Source organism: Syngnathus leptorhynchus, chromosome 5 (genome assembly GCF_054491065.1).
Source record: "Syngnathus leptorhynchus isolate UIUO chromosome 5, UIUO_Slep, whole genome shotgun sequence".
NCBI classification, from domain to species: Eukaryota; Metazoa; Chordata; class Actinopteri; order Syngnathiformes; family Syngnathidae; genus Syngnathus; species Syngnathus leptorhynchus.
The window spans coordinates 13,517,681-13,535,764 of NC_141199.1; the positions used below are offsets into that span (position 1 = coordinate 13,517,681).

At 43.1% G+C, this 18,084-nt stretch overlaps 2 protein-coding genes and 1 long non-coding RNA gene across 4 annotated transcripts; 1 reads left to right on the top strand and 2 right to left on the bottom strand.

Annotated features, from left to right (window-relative positions):
• Nucleotides 1-3,081: 3,081 nt before the first annotated feature.
• LOC147057058 (volume-regulated anion channel subunit LRRC8C) lies at nt 3,082-8,052 on the bottom strand. Of its 2 annotated transcripts, XM_085912584.1 has the most exons (3): nt 7,892-8,052; nt 6,965-7,123; nt 3,082-6,052 (listed from the first exon to the last, which is right to left on the bottom strand). In XM_085912584.1, the coding sequence occupies exons 2-3, from the start codon at nt 7,103-7,105 to the stop codon at nt 3,761-3,763; spliced, it is 2,433 nt and encodes an 810-aa protein (XP_085768710.1). In that variant the 5' UTR covers nt 7,106-7,123; nt 7,892-8,052; the 3' UTR covers nt 3,082-3,760. The 2 variants fall into 2 exon arrangements, with proteins under 2 accessions (XP_085768710.1, XP_085768711.1); XM_085912585.1 differs by lacking the exon at nt 7,892-8,052 and having other exon boundaries at nt 6,965-7,193.
• Nucleotides 5,504-7,383, top strand: LOC147057059 (uncharacterized). The gene is made up of 3 exons (XR_015066101.1): nt 5,504-5,561; nt 5,656-5,803; nt 6,939-7,383. It is a non-coding gene; the product is annotated as an uncharacterized LOC147057059 (long non-coding RNA).
• A 404-nt stretch (nt 8,053-8,456) lies between the features above and the next one.
• keap1b (kelch-like ECH-associated protein 1b) lies at nt 8,457-17,154 on the bottom strand. The gene is made up of 7 exons (XM_085912586.1): nt 17,074-17,154; nt 13,173-14,183; nt 12,440-12,685; nt 11,605-12,281; nt 11,331-11,536; nt 11,080-11,256; nt 8,457-10,852 (listed from the first exon to the last, which is right to left on the bottom strand). The coding sequence occupies exons 2-7, from the start codon at nt 13,476-13,478 to the stop codon at nt 10,644-10,646; spliced, it is 1,821 nt and encodes a 606-aa protein (XP_085768712.1). The 5' UTR covers nt 13,479-14,183; nt 17,074-17,154; the 3' UTR covers nt 8,457-10,643.
• Between the last annotated feature and the right edge of the window lie 930 nt (nt 17,155-18,084).

The window sequence follows — 18,084 nt, forward strand, 5'->3', positions numbered from 1 at the left end:
AGAACTCCATGACTTTACAATGACTGGTGCCGAGAGAATGCTTGGGTGTGCGTAAACACGCCCTTGGTAAACAATGTTGTGGTTTCTTATGAATGTAGTGATGTGCATTCCAATTCATTTTAGTGAACTGAATCTTTAGAATCAATTCACTCAAAAGATTCGTTCAAACGAATCGTTCAACGAATCATGGTCAAAGCTTAACTGAAAGTGAAAAGTGCCACACCCGCCCTCACCCCCACTTTCTGATTGGCTGTTTGATTTGTGACGTCACACAGACACTCCATTAGGTACACCGCCATTTTCAGGTGTACCTAATAACAGGCCACTTCATTAGGGAAAAATCATGGTCAAAGCTTAAATGAAAGTGAAAAGTGCCACACCCAATGACTAACCCTAACCCAAACAACCCCCCACTTTCTGATTGGCTGTTTGATCTGTGACGTCATTCGGACACTCCATTAGGTACACTGCCATTTTCAGGTGTACCTAATAACAGGCCACTTCATTAGGGAAAAATCATGGTCAAAGCTTAAATGAAAGTGAAAAGTGCCACACCCAAACAACCCCCCACTTTCTGATTGGCTGTTTGATCTGTGACGTCATTTGGACACTCCATTAGGTACACTGCCATTTTCAGGTGTACCTAATAACAGGCCACTTCATTAGGGAAAAATCATGGTCAAAGCTTAAATGAAAGTGAAAAGTGCCACACCCAAACAACCCCCCACTTTCTGATTGGCTGTTTGATCTGTGACGTCATTTGGACACTCCATTAGGTACACTGCCATTTTCAGGTGTACCTAATAACAGGCCACTTCATTAGGGAAAAATCATGGTCAAAGCTTAAATGAAAGTGAAAAGTGCCACACCCAAACAACCCCCCACTTTCTGATTGGCTGTTTGATCTGTGACGTCATTCAGACACTCTATTAGGTACACCGCCATTTTCAGGTGTTCCTAATAACAGGCCACTTCATTAGGGAAAAATCATGGTCAAAGCTTAAATGAAAGTGAAAAGTGCCACACCCAAACAACCCCCCACTTTCTGATTGGCTGTTTGATCTGTGACGTCATTTGGACACTCCATTAGGTACACTGCCATTTTCAGGTGTACCTAATAACAGGCCACTTCATTAGGGAAAAATCATGGTCAAAGCTTAAATGAAAGTGAAAAGTGCCACACCCAAACAACCCCCCACTTTCTGATTGGCTGTTTGATCTGTGACGTCATTTGGACACTCCATTAGGTACACTGCCATTTTCAGGTGTACCTAATAACAGGCCACTTCATTAGGGAAAAATCATGGTCAAAGCTTAAATGAAAGTGAAAAGTGCCACACCCAAACAACCCCCCACTTTCTGATTGGCTGTTTGATCTGTGACGTCATTCAGACACTCTATTAGGTACACCGCCATTTTTAGGTGTTCCTAATAACAGGCCACTTCATTAGGGAAAAATCATGGTCAAAGCTTAAATGAAAGTGAAAAGTGCCACACCCAAACAACCCCCCACTTTCTGATTGGCTGTTTGATCTGTGACGTCATTTGGGCACCCCATTAGGTACACTGCCATTTTCAGGTGTACCTAATAACAGGCCACTTCATTAGGGAAAAATCATGGTCAAAGCTTAAATGAAAGTGAAAAGTGCCACACCCAAACAACCCCCCACTTTCTGATTGGCTGTTTGATATGTGACGTCATTCGGACACTCCATTAGGTACACCGCCATTTTCAGGTGTACCTAATAACAGGCCACTTCATTAGGGAAAAATCATGGTCAAAGCTTAAATGAAAGTGAAAAGTGCCACACCCAAACAACCCCCCACTTTCTGATTGGCTGTTTGATCTGTGACGTCATTTGGACACTCCATTAGGTACACTGCCATTTTCAGGTGTACCTAATAACAGGCCACTTCATTAGGGAAAATCATGGTCAAAGCTTAAATGAAAGTGAAAAGTGCCACACCCAAACAACCCCCCACTTTCTGATTGGCTGTTTGATCTGTGACGTCATTTGGGCACCCCATTAGGTACACTGCCATTTTCAGGTGCACCTAATAACAGGCCACTTCATTAGGGAAAAATCATGGTCAAAGCTTAAATGAAAGTGAAAAGTGCCACACCCAAACAACCCCCCACTTTCTGATTGGCTGTTTGATATGTGACGTCATTCGGACACTCCATTAGGTACACCGCCATTTTCAGGTGTACCTAATAACAGGCCACTTCATTAGGGAAAAATCATGGTCAAAGCTTAAATGAAAGTGAAAAGTGCCACACCCAAACAACCCCCCACTTTCTGATTGGCTGTTTGATCTGTGACGTCATTTGGACACTCCATTAGGTACACTGCCATTTTCAGGTGTACCTAATAACAGGCCACTTCATTAGGGAAAATCATGGTCAAAGCTTAAATGAAAGTGAAAAGTGCCACACCCAAACAACCCCCCACTTTCTGATTGGCTGTTTGATCTGTGACGTCATTTGGACACTCCATTAGGTACACTGCCATTTTCAGGTGTACCTAATAACAGGCCACTTCATTAGGGAAAAATCATGGTCAAAGCTTAAATGAAAGTGAAAAGTGCCACACCCAAACAACCCCCCACTTTCTGATTGGCTGGTTGATCTGTGACGTCATTCGGACACTCTATTAGGTACGCCGCCATTTTCAGGTGTACCTAATAACAGGCCACTTCATGAGGGAAAAATCATGGTTAAAGCTTAAATGAAAGTGAAAAGTGCCACACCCACCCTCACCCCTCTTCGTTTTGTTTTACAACGAGGTGGCACCAGCTTCAATGCGCATTACCGACACCTACTGGTTGAAGTCATATGAACTGAAAAAATAACTAATCACCTTAGGAAGTTATTCGTTCACTCTGGTTCATTGAAAAGAGTCGTTCTTTTGAACGAACCGTTCACTCACGAGCCGACACTTGGTCAACTCTGTGAATACATGCGCACACCTATTTGCTTGTGCAAAATGTTGCCTTCGCCATCTCAACTATGCATACGCTCGTCAATGTAATTTTTTTTTTTTCAAAAACATGGGTGAGAAGCAAAGGAAGCGAGACGGTTATAGTCGTACTTTATTCTTTTTACTGCTCGTCTTCTACAAAAAAAAAAAATCGGCAGAGAACAAGAAAATTCATGTTAAGGTTCAGTATCAGGCACATTGCTTGACTCTGAGGTATGTTTACAAACTGACCTGCTTTTCCACATACATGTCACAACATGACTAAAGCAGTCTGGACTGAACAACCATAAAAGTCCTAGTTTGATGATAACAGTAGTAACAACAACAACATCCTGTTATTACAAAATGTGGTGGAAATGTCTTTGGTGTTTTGAATAATTTTGTTTATTTTTTTTTTCTTTTACATTTCACTCAATATAAAATGCTGTAGAGGTAGTAAAAAAAAAAATGCAAACCTTGTTCAGTAATATGTAATGAATACAAATATTTCAAAATCAGAGCGATGAATGTACAACCACATCTTTCTGACACTTATTGACTTGTTTTATCAGTCTTGTTCCTCTGTTTGGTTGAGCAGAACACAAACTGTATTATTCCGTGCAAAGAAAAGCTCCCTTCACGGTCTCACTCTGTTTGTTTGCCACCTGAATAGCGGCAATGTGACACTGTGGGAAACACTTGAAACAGTATGAGCCCCCCAAAAAGACTGTTGAAAATGCACTTGTAACTTCTACGTGTAACAAAATCCCAAATGTGCCAAGATGGCCCCTTGAATCAACTCAACTACTACTCGTCAACCTTGTGCGCACTTGTGACGGCAACAACTCGAGAAGATTTTCTTCCACTACGAGCCCACTGGTGGTCAACAGGGGACAGTCCGCTACCTCCACAGGTAAACCGTCCAGGCGGTTCCCTTTGAGCTCCAGTCGAATGAGTTGGGCCAGGTTGGCCACTCTGGAGCTAAGGTAGAACAAGCAGTTGTTTGCCACATTCAAAGTCTTTATTCTTTTACAGGAGAACAGTTCATCGGGTAGAGTCTCTAAGGAGTTGAAAGCAGCGGAGAAGAACTGGAGACCCTGCAGGATGCCCACTTCGGGCGGGATGGCGGTGAGCTGGTTGTGCGAGACGTCCAAGTGCCTCAGTTTGGTGCAGTAGAACAATCGCGGGGAAAGCTTTCGCAGCTTATTCCAGCTGATGTCCAGAGTTTCCAGCGTATGCAGCTTGCTGACGTGATCGGGGATGTAGGTGATTTTGTTGTGCCACAGGCGCAGGGTCACCAACCGCTGGCAGTGTTGCAGGCTCAGGATCTCTTCCACGGTGGTCAGCTTGTTTTCCTTCAGGTCCAACTCCTGTAGATTACTCAAGCTGAAGACAGCGCTCGGGATGCGCTCCAACTCGCAGCCCACTAACTCCAGCGAGACCAGGTTGCTCAGCTTCTTCAGGCTACTGTAGGCTTGGATCTTGGTGCCTTCGTTGTAGATGCTCAAACGCTGCAGCTGCTGTGCGACGTCGGAGATGCTGGTCGGGATTTTTGTGAGGTTGGAGCGCAGGGTGAGGACCCGCAGTGCCGTGAGGTCTCGAAGGGAGTCCAGGTTGGCACTTCGGGCCACCTCGTTGGTAAGCGGGCCGTTCAGATGCAGTTCCTCCAGTCGTTGCAGGTGGTACATCCATTCGGGCACCTCGTCGAGACTTTCGAAGCACAGGCGCAGGAACTTCAATTGGTCTTTGAGGTGGTTTAAGGCGGGCAGCTGGACCTTGGCCTTGCAGTAGATAAGCGACAGATCCCGAAGATTCTCCAGCTTAGCCACGTTAGGTGAGATGGAGACGTTTTTAACCTGTTCCAATTTCAGCGACTCGATCTCGGACAACTCGTAGACCGTGTCGGGAAGTCCCGGCAATAGAACCAGGTGTAGCTCCTGTCGGTCGCTGGCATTCTTAGCCAGACGGGCGCGCAGCTTTGTGGCGGTCCATTCGTAGTTTAAGTTGAGCTGATGGAGTCGACTCTCGCTCACCTCGGAGAGAAAGAAAGCGAATCGTTTTGCGTAGAGGTCGTCGTATTGGTCCACCAGGTGGAGCAGGAAGGCGAAATCGTTCTTCACGTCCGGTATGTCGTTGATGCCCGTCTCTAGCCTGACGTGCTCATAGGAGTAGATCTTCAAAGGACGGTGGAACTGCCAATACAAGGTGTAGATGCACAAAATCCCGTAGACGGCCACGAAGCAAATATAGCAGTAGGCCAGTTTGGAGAAGAGATGAGCTTTGTTGTGGTTACAGCAATAGATGTCAAAACCGGTCAGCTCGGGAGGAACCAGGCAACGTACCACGATCTCAATGTTTGGAGAAAGTGCCGCGGTGTAGATGATGATTAAAAGGAACTTAAAGACCTTGAGGGACGTTTGCAGCACGTACATAATGTACAAGATGTCCGCCTCCTCGACGTGAGTACGGAACTTTTTCACCTTCTCAAACAGAGCCTTAGCCTGCTCTCCTTCCTTCTTATCCAACACAGATGGAGCCGATTGAGATTCTTGAGTCTTCTTATCTGGATTGGATTTACACGATGCGGATCGCTGAAGCAAGGTGGTCTCCTCCTCGTCGGTTCGCTTCTCCGTGGAATCTTTGGATATGGTGCTTCTCCTCCAGTTGACCAATTTTTCTTCGCCTCTTTCCTCAGAAACCTCACTCAAGGCTCTGGTGGTCCAGGGGGAGTCAAAGCATTTTCCCAAGATGGTGACAAAAAGGTCAAGTTTGGAGGATGTTCCGGGGAATTTGAACCAAAAACTGCTGGCCACCATGAAGATCATGGTGTGGATCACCACCAGGTACGGGAAGTACTTTGCATACCAGTGCACAAAGCGCTCGTAGCAGTAGTGGTTGATGAAGACATACTGGTGGATGTCCAAGTTATTCTTGCGGCCGAGCACCTCCCGTATAACGGGATGGCTCGGTTTTAAATTGAGGCTTTCCCACGTCTGGTTCTCGCCGTAGTTGCGGATGTAGCTGCAGTCGATGGCGCTTGGCGTCGGACTGGTGAATGGACTCGGCAGGCAAGCGATCTTGTCTTGGGTGAGCTGGAGAGAACGGACGGAAGGATTAGTGGGCGAAGACCGAGAATGTGCTACTCAAGTCTTTGCCCGTCAATTGCGTTAAGATTGAAAACAAAGGGCCAATGAAATCTTTTGTCATTTACCCCAATTGTGACATGACATTGGTTTAATTAGCCGATGTAGCTTACTGGTGCTAAAGGTTTACAATAAAAACTTGAGCATGTGTGACTATTGCGTTCATCTCAAAAGCCTTTGCTAATCTTTATGTAGGCAATAACTCTAAAATAAAAGAATGGGGAAGTACAAGATTTATTTCCACAACAGCGGCCCAACCTGACAACTATAACGACTTTCCATCTAACGACTGGAAAAGCTCAAGCTTTCGCAAGACTACGTAATTTGTACCAGTACTAAAAAAACTGAAGTAGAAGCTCTATTTTTTTTTGTCTATTCCAGGTATCATTCTTTTTGACAGAAATATTGATTTTGTTAATCTTTCTGCAAATCTCTGCCTGGAAGATGTGAAGCAAGTACGCCAACAATTGTTTTCTATCTATCTATCTATCTATCTATCTATCTATCTATCTATCTATCTATCTATCTATCTATCTATCTATCTATCTATCTATCTATCTATCTATCTATCTATCTATCTATCTATCTATCTATCTATCTATCTATCTATCTATCTATCTATCTAATCTAATCTAATCTGAACAAGAAATATAACTTCTGTATACATTATACCATTACAGTTGTGAAGAGTCAGTTGGACCGCTCTGAAATTTCGTACGACCTGACAAGTTGAGACAAGTGTGGTGTTTCCTTTGAATGGGTGTGTGTGTGTGTGTGTCAGACTACAGTGGAAGGAATTCATCCATTTATGTTCTATTGTGTTGTTATTCTTCAGCTGACGAATCTTTGAGTGGCGCTCACCTGTAGGGTGCATCCAAAGACCCCAATCATGAGCATGGCCACACACAGGTACTCGGAGAAAACATCCCACCACGGCTTGAGCACACGGTACTTGGAGTTCTGCTCGATGCCGATGTTTCGGAACTCTCCCACTGGGATCATTCTGGCTGCTGGTCCACACTGAAGCGAAGACGAGAGCGAGAAATGTCATGTTTCAATGTCACGTGACCCACGTTGCATAATTATGCATCTGTCGCTTGAATTTGGATGCTAAATACTGGACTATACAGTAGGGAAGGAAATCCCTCTTGGAGATGAAGTGTCATGGAATACACTAAAACATAATATTGGAATTAATTTGTAAAAAAAAACTAAAAAAACTCCAGTGCGTATGTATGGGTACACATCACGTTTCATCATTTATTTATTTAGCTATAATAAACGGCGTTCAAACATTGCTAGTAAAAGTAATACATGTTTTATGACCCAAGTATTATGATCATTATTATTATAGCCCCGGAACCGATGGAATAGAAAGCACGTGTTTGGTGCAACACGATTCCAGGAGACCCGGTATCGGGTCAGGTGTATTCTTAGTCGATCAACCAGTTTGACAACAATGTGTCAGCCAGACACCAGTTTTCTCACTTGGCTTTCACACACATCCGAAACATGTCGAGATAACATGTGCTTTGCATAATCCTTGAACATGTTGCGAGAGAAGTTACAGTTTAAGCAGCATTTAGATACAATTCAACTGTTGATATGTTGATGTTTAGACAATCATCTAAGGTGCACGACTACAAAAAAAAAAAAAAAAGATTGCGAAATCACCATCTCCAAGTCGTACAACCTGACAAACTGTAACTGTGATCTAACGATTTTTTTTTAAAAACAACTATGCACAAAATTTAATATGTAGACTTTATTCAATTATATTGGACTTACCTTTTGCGGCCGACAGGACACGCGGTGGTGTCAGGTAAGTCTCGGTGGGCCGTCTTCGTGGATCCATAAGGAGGAGCGCACCGGTGTCAAGTTGCGTGACAACCCTGCACATCCAGACTGACACTTCAAAATAAAAGCAACCGAGACGAACATAACCGGAATCAAACATTTCAAAATAAAGCGGTTTTAGATAGACATCATCTAGCATTGCCAAGAAAAGCTTAAAGATCCGTACAACCGCCAAGTTGTAATTTCTATTTTTGCTTTTGTTGTCAAGTGATACTATTAGGGAGAAAGCACCTTCAATTTTCTGGATTTAGGCTAAATGTCACATTAAAATGCTGACAAGAACATTTAAGTTAATATGAGTGTTTATAACGTCTGTAGTTTTCTTTCAGGGTTGTTATTAAAAGATATACATACGTATTTGCACAATATATACTATATGTTCAATATAGTGGTTTGTCTCCCTCTGTTGGTGTTAGTTTTCTTTTTAAATTGACAGGTTGAAACTGTTCAACTGAATTTTGTTGCGACATGCAATATAAAAACATGAAAATTAAAATACAATAAACTTTTTATTATACAAGTATTGTACAGATTTCAGTTGGAAAAATGTACAAAGGATATTTTAAATACTCTATTTTCCAACCCAGCTATAGATGAACAACAAAATCCCTTTCAAAGTGAACTAAATTCTTTACAAACAACTCCCCCCCACACACACACAACAGGAACTTCGACTCAACAATACATGCTTGTTGCTCAAAGCAACACAACACCAGCCTGTTTCATTACAAAAAGTGTCGTCAGCTCAGAGGAACGAGAAAAGCAAATGATCTAATAAATAAAAAGGTGAGCTCTTCAATTCTGTACAATAATTATTTGAATATCAATGTACAAAACATCATGTAGAAACCTTTGTAGCTTAAACGGCTGTTACAAACTTTATTTTTATTTTTTAAATTTGTCCTTGTGTTCAATCGTTGGAACGCTTTGGACAAATATGGTCACTTTTGTTTTTGAGGTCTGGTGGAAGAAGAAGAAGAAAAGTCAACTTTCCAGAAGAGAAATAGGTGTTTTTTTTACATTACAAACAAATCAAACATTGAGGAAGATTCATCAGTTAAAGTTTGAACAGCTACAGTATCCAATATCCTCTTGATGTCACAATCCCAGTCTTGGCACTTAGATTATCGACCAGGTTCGACCTGTTTGACGTGCTCAATTTGCACCAAAATGTCATCTGTTTGATTTTAAGTTCCCAAATTTTCCTGTAGACTGCACATAGTCACGTTGAATATGCTGTAAATGTTTTGTGTGCGTGTGGATGAAGTCAGATACTCAGCAGACCTGCTACACAATTTGAAATCTTCTAATGGAGGTCTATTTTTTTTTTTTTTGTTGCAACGTCCCGCCTATAATCCCAGATAGCGACCAATACGAACCCCTTTAATGCCACAGAAAAAAAAAGTAATGTTTCAACAAGAAATTCAAATACATATAAAGATTTGACAAGCCTTTTGTTCTTGTGAGACACCTCCTCACTTGGGAATTTAAATTACGACACTGAGCTGGTCAGTAAATGTAGCGTTCATTTTTGGGTAGACATAGCTACTTAGCTAACGAGAGAACTGAGTTATTTTGTGGTAGAAATGGGCCTATTAATAAATAACTACCTCAAAATTCCTCTGGCAAACCACTGATGTGAAAAAAGGCACTCAAGTTTTTTTTAAAAGTTGGAGTGGGTCAATTTATGACACACGAGGCGCCATTTTAGCCACGCTGAACAAATCAGGAATACTGGAATAGTGGAAAACAATTTAACGCAGTATGGCCAACTTTCAGTAGTCCAGAATTTTCAGCGATTATCTTAACATATATAAAGTATTCAGAAACACTTTATATGTACAGTATGTAGAATTCACTTTACAAGGTCATATTGTATAAGGTACATATTTTTTTTTTTTTTTTAATGATTGGTTTGGTGCCCTGGTCACCATATGTACGTTTTAAAACACTATTTAATTATTTTGTGCACCCTGAAAATAAAAAATAAAATTAAATAAAAATATAAAAAGCCCATACATTTAACCGACAAATTCTGAGGACTTGGGGTAAAACCTGAATTGGCTCCCAATAGGAAAAATGGTCCCACTCGCAATTTAGATGTGCTGCTACAATTTGGACTGGTACATTTTAACCTAGCATTTTTTTACACGAGGATCGGTGCTGATTAACACATTCAAATCAGTCTGTATTTGTTGCTTCTAGTATCTTTCAAGTGTGAATCCCGTTGTCATGGGGACCATTTCATCTTGCCCCTCAGTACACTGATTTTAGTTCAAAATACACACACACGCCATTGGCACTTAAAACAGCCCTAAAGTGACAAACAAGAGTGACTTTGAATTGGATGAGATGATAAAACCATTTTTCTCCCTCAAATGACTCTTGAACACAGGCCCTCTCGACCCCCTTTTAGCTAGAACTAAAGAGCCCCCTGATGAACCAGTGCATGCGTGCAGCCCTTTTCAGTCCAATTTAGTAGTTGAGGCTTTGCTTGAGGACCTCAACAGGCCCAAAGTGAGCACAAAGACAGGACTGAGGTCTTGCTGGGTTTGGCAGAACACAAGACAGGTTCCAAAGAAGGTCGCCATTGATTATACTGCCGCTGACAGTGAACTTCAGACCTTATAATACTGATTTGGTGTTCGCTCCAGAATCAATGTGTACGTGAGGGTTGGGGGGTTTACAGTGCGCTGTGCTGCCGATTGTGTTGTGAATGCTCGTCCCGCTCCGGTGTGGGACACAGAGGCGGGTCTTTCTGGCACGGCTCCATGGTGACGGCCACGCCAACGCCGCTACGCCCCGACGTCATGTGCGTTACCTCCGACCAAGTGTCCTTCTCGGGGTCGTAACACTCCACGCTGTCGAGGAACGTGCTGCCGTCGTAACCTCCTGTCAACGCAAAATGGTTTCAACCATCAATTCCTATATTTCTTGGGGAGACAAACATTTGTGGAAATTCATTTGAGAGACACCTCAATCGCATGGGGGATAAGTTGGAGACCCACTAAACGTGAAAATCTGCAATTTAGAGCAACACTAGATGTATTTTGAGAACCTACTCACAGCACGTTGGGGTATAAAAAAAAAACAACACCTCACTCGGAGTCAGTCCTCACCCAAAACGTAGATGCGTCCGTTTAGAGCGTTGACTCCCAGAGCACTCCGACGGTGCCTCATGGAGGCAGCAAAGCTCCACGTATCCGTTTCCACATTGTAGCGCTCGACTGTGTTCAGTTGATTTGTGCCATCGTAACCGCCCATCACAAAGAGGTGATTCCCCAGAGCGCAAACACCTGGAAGGAGGAAAACATTTTGATCAGGTCAAGTCATTTTCAAAAAGAGAGCCGACCTCGTGCTCGGTGCTCACCGGCTCCAGAGCGCATGGTGTTCATCGAGGCCACCGTCTTCCACTCGTCCCTCTCCGGGTTGTAGCACTCGCACGAGCTGAGCCGACCGGCCCCGTCAAAACCGCCCACGGCGTAAAGGAGCCTGTTGATGACGGCCACGCCCACCCCGATCCGCCGAGTCAACATGGGGGCGACCAGCTGCCACTGGTCCTTTTCTGGGTCATACCTACAGAGAAAGCGCAGACTTGAGACTTCTGGTCGCCACGTTACACAAGATTTCCTCCGGCAACTTACCTTTCCACGCTGTTGTGGTGAATGCACCCGTGAGATCCACCCACGGCGTATATCATACAGTCGATGACTCCCACTCCTATTCGATTTCTGGGCACGCTCATAGGCGCACAGGGCAGCCAGCAGTTGTTCATTGGGTTGTAGCAGTCCAGCGAATTCGAGTCCATGTTGCCATCGGGGGCGTTGTTTCTCCCGCCCACGGCGTAGAAAAGCCCACTGATGACGCAAGCTGCCAGGCCGCTACGAGGTACCTGCAGGTCCGCGAGCCGTAGCCAGGACCCCGTGCAGGGATTAAACGCCTCCAGGTAGCTGAGGGATTGCTGGAAGTAGCCCCCGGCTGTGTAGATGAGCTGCGGCACCTTGGGGGTTCGGCAAGAATTGACTTTGGTGGGCTTGTGCAAGGTGAGGTCCTGGAAGATTTGTGCAAGGTAGTCTTTACACTGAGGGTCCCAGTCAAGTGACTGGAGCTGCGCTTTTAGGAAGTTGGGGGTGAGGGAATGGCAGCGGACCGCGTGGAGTAAGGCCTGGACGTACGGCCGCCGGTTTTCTCGGTCGTAGCGCACCCAGGCCTCGCACGCCCGGAAGACTTCGGACTCGCAGCGCACGTTGAGCTCGTCGCGGCTGATGAGATTCACCAACTGGCAGTGAGACAAGTTAAAAAACTCCTCCTGGGTCGCCACCTGGAAAAAGACCAGAGTACAAGGTCAGCAACTTTGAACTACCGCCAAGCAATTAACACGTTCACTCCCATCGACGGCTATAGACGTCAATTCTCCAGGGCTAGCGGTCAATCAAATTCAAATTGATATCTGTGCAAATATCCGTGGCTTGAGAGTACCTGGCTGAAGTTCATGTAGATGTATTCCCGAGCCTTTTGGTGAAGCTCCGTGCAACCGATCTGCTCGGCGAAACTGGCGATGCCGATGGCGTTACTGGGGTCCAGTTGCTGGACCAGGAAGTCACAGCAGGCCTTGACCACGCTATCTATCTGGTACATGACGGCACCGTTCATCACGTGGATCACACACTTCTCTCCGACAGAGATACTGGCTGTGTAGGCAAACTCTATCAGTCGATTCATCACCTGCGGAGCAAGGAGCATCTTGGAGTCAGGTTTGTTTCTGATATCAAAAGCCATACAGTTTGGAGATCAATCAAAATGTTTGAAAATAGTCCAAAAAAAATATGTGGATTGGCAAATCCCATAAGTGTGAGCATCTCAATGATTAACCGTGGTTACACAATGCGTGTCACCGCAGACTACTGTACCAGCGATAACCACAGAGTTGAGCTGTTGCCACCATAAAACCTTTATTAACTCTACAGGCCTTGTTTGCAGTAAAGTTTTAACACTGTTAGCTGTCACACAATTGCAAAAAGAAGTTAACTATTGTTGGAAATGGTGGAGATAAAGGCTTGGCAAGTTGATGGATAATTTGCATTAAAGTAAAAAAAAAAAAATGGCAGGAAGATAACGCAAAAAAAAAAAAAAGAAGAAGAATCATCAACCTCACCATCCCAAACATCTCACGTGTCAAATCAAAAATTCAAATAGAATCAGGTTGTCTCACCTTGGGGTGGACGCCTTCGATGGACACCAGCTCCATGCCGCACTCTTTCAGGCCGTTGGTGAACATAGCCCTGAAGACGGGGGACGAGGACGCCAGCACCACCTTGTGAGCCACAAAGTCCACAGCCTCCAGGTCCTGGTAGCGCACGCGAAGAGTCACGTCGCAGAGCTGGCGCTCCATACGCAGCTCGTTCATGATGGCGAAGGCGGCGGCCGTGTGGCTCTCGAGCGTGTAGCTGAAGACGCGGTGGCCGTTGCGCGTGGACGGAGTCACCAGCGCTTTGCATTCTGTCAAGCACTCTGACATTTCCTTCCTTCGTCTCCTCCTCCTTAGTCTCTCGCACAAGAAACGTTTGGCGGTATCATGGCACCACTGGGCAAGTGTGGGGAAAAATTGGGTGGGCTCCTCTGCTTTAGCTGACTTGGGAGTTAAATTAATGCAAACACAATGACTCCTTTGTCGAGTTCAGTACCTGTGTCAAGCTTTGTGACTCATTGCGGAGTCATTGGAGACCTCGTAATTACTTGCACTCCTATGTTATTCCGTCCCATCATACCAGTACTCAAACTTGAGAATTCCATTGACTATGGAGAAAAAACGTGGCAGGAAAAAAAAAAAAAAAGCAAAATTCAACAGCTTCAATGAGAACCGCTAATTTGGCTTTCAAAACATCTTTGCAAACATGTTCTTTAATTCGGATGGGAATAGAGAATGTAGTCCAGTGCTTGCAAAATAAAACTCTTGGCCTACTTGACAGCCCATTTAACCGGTTTCTTGGAATGTTTTCAACCGGCGCACCGAAAAACATAGGAAAAAAAAAAATCTGAAAATATAAGAGAAAAAAAACTCACCACTTTTCTTCACAGCAAAAAAAAAAAAAAAAAAAGTTTGTGTCCAAAAAGTCGTCGGAATAAATTAGTGGTCCTTCTGTAATCGGAAGCCCCGGCACAGCAATTTGTTTTGTTTTCCTTTTTTGAATCCTTCCAGAATTTGCACCAACTCAACTAACACCTGTAACGAGAGAGGAGAAAGTGACATCAGATACCTAATCCGCTTAAAATGGTGTCAAAATACATCTCTGTGCCTAAACGTTAATACACACGCTCGTATGTTGTATCCCATGACACGGCACAAATGTATTCCGAGTCCACATTGGTGTACGTGACACTTCCTTCTTTGTCACGACGCCCATTTCAAGTCAGCACAGCACAAGTTCTAAACCTCCTCCACACATCTCCAACACTGCAGAGATGGTTTCTTCTCGTGTAAAATGACGCGTATGAGACGGGAATGGAAACTAAGCACTCCGACTAAACGAGTTTGTACAGTTCCTTTTCAGGAACGAGGACATGAAATAGATACAAAAGTGAAACTAATACGTAACATGGTTCCAGGTGGTAACATGGAAATATTTTATGTAAGAGGGCTGGGCTTCAATCACAAATATGAAAAAAACAATATGGTCATTTATGGACAATAAATAGTTTTTAGATTTTTGTTGTTGTAAAATGTTACCTGGTTAGAACCTAATTGCTATGAAATCAATCCATTCTAAAAGTTGTGTTGTGACTTCATGGATACTTGATTAACTAAACCAGGATTTTACGGGGTAAGCAAAAATACATGTTTGTTTATTTTTCAGAGCGGACCACTAAAATAGTCTTATTTTGTCAAAATAGCTTTCGGCGCCACGTAATTCACGCATTCTTTTGAAGTTTTACGATTGGGTGTGACTCACAAAAAGTCTCATTCAGCATGACTCGGTCTTTTAGTTTTTCTTGTGTGGAAAAAACCCCCGAATAATAAATGTAAAATCCCACAATTATATTTACATATAACAGATTATGTTATAAACTTGGTTAGCAGTTGGTGGAGGGAGGCAAATTATTTTTGTTCACAACTGGCCTTCAATCTGCCAATAAATAAAATACTGCAAAAAAAGATATTATAATAATACTTTTTTTTTTTTTTTTTTTTAATTCAGGCAACTGTCGCCGAGGTTGCCCCCAGGAGCCAAACTGTCTCAGGTATGGTTCTCCTACCTGCTGCATTTCCACTTTCGATCAGAAAACTCTTGATTGAAAAGCTGCTCCAGTATTTGACAAATGGCGAAACGGCTAAGGTCAAAATGCAGTCTTAATCAAATAGTTACATTGTCACTTCAATGTAGTGCGTTGCTTAACTCGTAAGTGCACACTGACAGTCACTGTACACGTCAGCTTGGCACGGAGCAGTTTGGCTTTTTTTTTTTTACATTCAAAACAAGTTCCTGGTACCAGCTAACACTTCTTAAAGTGAGCTGAACACATGAAAAAAAATGTTCATTGTTCAAAGGAAACTTGGAGGCGAACATCTTGATATGTCAGGCAGAAAATGGAATAGTTTCATGTGGGGGTAATTACTGGCTTGCCTATTGTTATTATGAATGTTATTGCACAATCTAATTGGATCATTTGCCTAAATGACAGATAATTCAAAAGCAAAGATAAACATTGAGCACAATTGATATTCTAACACTGCACAATAGGAGGGATCCCTTCATAAAATATTAAGATTTTAGCATTTAAGACCTCACTTAAGGGCAGCAAAAGCATGTGTTGTATTTTTTTTTTAAGCTAACAGTTCTGCTACTGAAATTGCTCCACTTCCTTCTAGCAATTTCAACCAACCTGACACGGCATTTGTTATGTTTATTACTTATATTTTTGGCATGTTTTCCAAGACCTTGGGCGTTCTGTTGTCACGCCATGGCAGCAGATACACAATAAATAAGATGATCAACGACACACTGCGCTCTGCTAAATGCAGTGTGAAAAAGCGTTTACAGAAAAGCACAGGTGTGAAACACAAGGCCCGGGGGCCAGATCCAACTGGCCACATCATTTGTTACGGCCGGCTAAAGCAAATATAATGTGTCTACTTTATGGGATTAAATGGATTTGCTCTTTTCAATTTGGCAGAAAATCTGCACAATTAAAAAAAAAAAAAAAAGATATTACAAGGCAAGCATTGTTTTTAAGTGGGAGCAATGCACTGTGCAAGTATTTGTAAAATAAAACAAATTATGCAATGATAATTTAACAATACATTTATGATTTCTGCAAACCTCTGAAGGAAACCATAACGACTAAGCGACTTGTGGTGATCATGACAACTGGTTTGACCCAGAACCAGAAGATCAACTTCTATTTCCAATACATTTGGTTTACTCCACAAGTTCATTCCAGTTTGAGACTCCCACTTTCTATCCCTCAGTCCAGTTTACACAATTGCTTCTGCAGCTTTCTTCTTTCCATCCAGTGTGCTTGGTGCCGACTGCAAATGGCCAAATGAGGACAGGCCACTAAACTAGAGTACGTTTGATCACTGGTATGTTGGCACCGACTTAGCCTACTCGGTGACTCATCCTGAACTCGATGTACCAAAACATGACCCACAAGAGAAGTCCAATCTTACATAATGAATTCACACAGAACGGGACTGCCGCGTACTCAACACACACACACCATTCATAGCGTCTTCTTTATTTTTTAAATCACCCAATCGTCATCCACGTCTGCACGCTGCATTTGGCGCTTGTTTTTTACTCATCAACACCAGCGCTAAAAATAAAGATGCACCGAAATTAAACTACATTCACGGAAACCTATAAAGGGGCTTATAAAAGAATCCAACTCCAACAAAAGAGGTTGCTGCTCAATCTAATCAAAGTGAACGAGCTACCTTCAGATTATAACAACAGACGGTAGCTAGCGGCATTTAACCGCTTCGAAAACAAGCACGCTAAATCGGCTTCAACGAGACGCGTTGTGATAGTATAAACAATAACACGTTTTTGATCGTATCCACATACAAGTCGAACTTGATCTTAAATCTGTCAACAACAAAAAAAGATACTCACGTCGCGCAGTCGAGTTCCTCCATGATAAACTGTGCGCCACATAAGAAGGGGGAGGGAGGCGGGGGAGGAGGGTGTTGGAGGGAGGGGAGGGGGGGGGGGGGGGAAGCGGTAACTCACCATGACTAAGCATTGTGCGAGGGCCTCCCCTCCCCTTCACAATAAGAGTGTCCCGACGTGGCCTCGGTTGACACGTAACGAAGCACAATGGGCTCAAGTCAATGAGTGCTTTTATTGAGAAAGGATTGTGTCCTAGTGAAAGTGTTGGACTGGACGACTGCCAGCTCAGCGAGTCAAACTCAAGAAAGAGAATGTACAACATGACAGCATTGACAGATTCATCAAATAAACGTGGTTTTTATTTATAATAATGTTGAAATTTACCGTAGTTTAACAAATATTACGCCCCCTCAAAAACATTCAGTGGCACGGTAAAATGTTAATCAGCAAAAATAAATGATGTTTTGATGTAATTTTAATCAGTTTAGACTGATAATATTTACAGTGCAGCTGTTTGTTACTTCATGTAATGAATGATTGTTTAGTTTTACAAGTAATCTGGTGGTCCTTAAGCATAAATGCCCCTAAACTTCCAAAGGTTATACGGCAACTGTCTATTCTACTTACAACCACAAGATGGCAATAAAGGTCAACACTGGAAATGCATATAGGGAGATTTCAATCACTTCACGCGTTTAGTGACATGGTTGACACTTTATCTTTCAAATCTATTTTTAAGCTTTCCAGACCATTGCATTATCCTATTTGACAGGACTCACTGCTGATTAAACACATAACTTCCAAAACGTAATATGAAGCGAAGAAAAGCAATGCTACAACTTGTCAAGTCTTGAGTTCATTCGGTTGACTGTCCAAGTCTGTCTTTGGTTCCACCCCATTGATCTCAGTTCCCTAAACGGGTCCTTGCAGACATATTTCAAACAAATATTATTCTAGGCCTGTTCTGACATATCTGGTTATAATGCTTAATAATTGCTCCAGAGAGCTTATAAG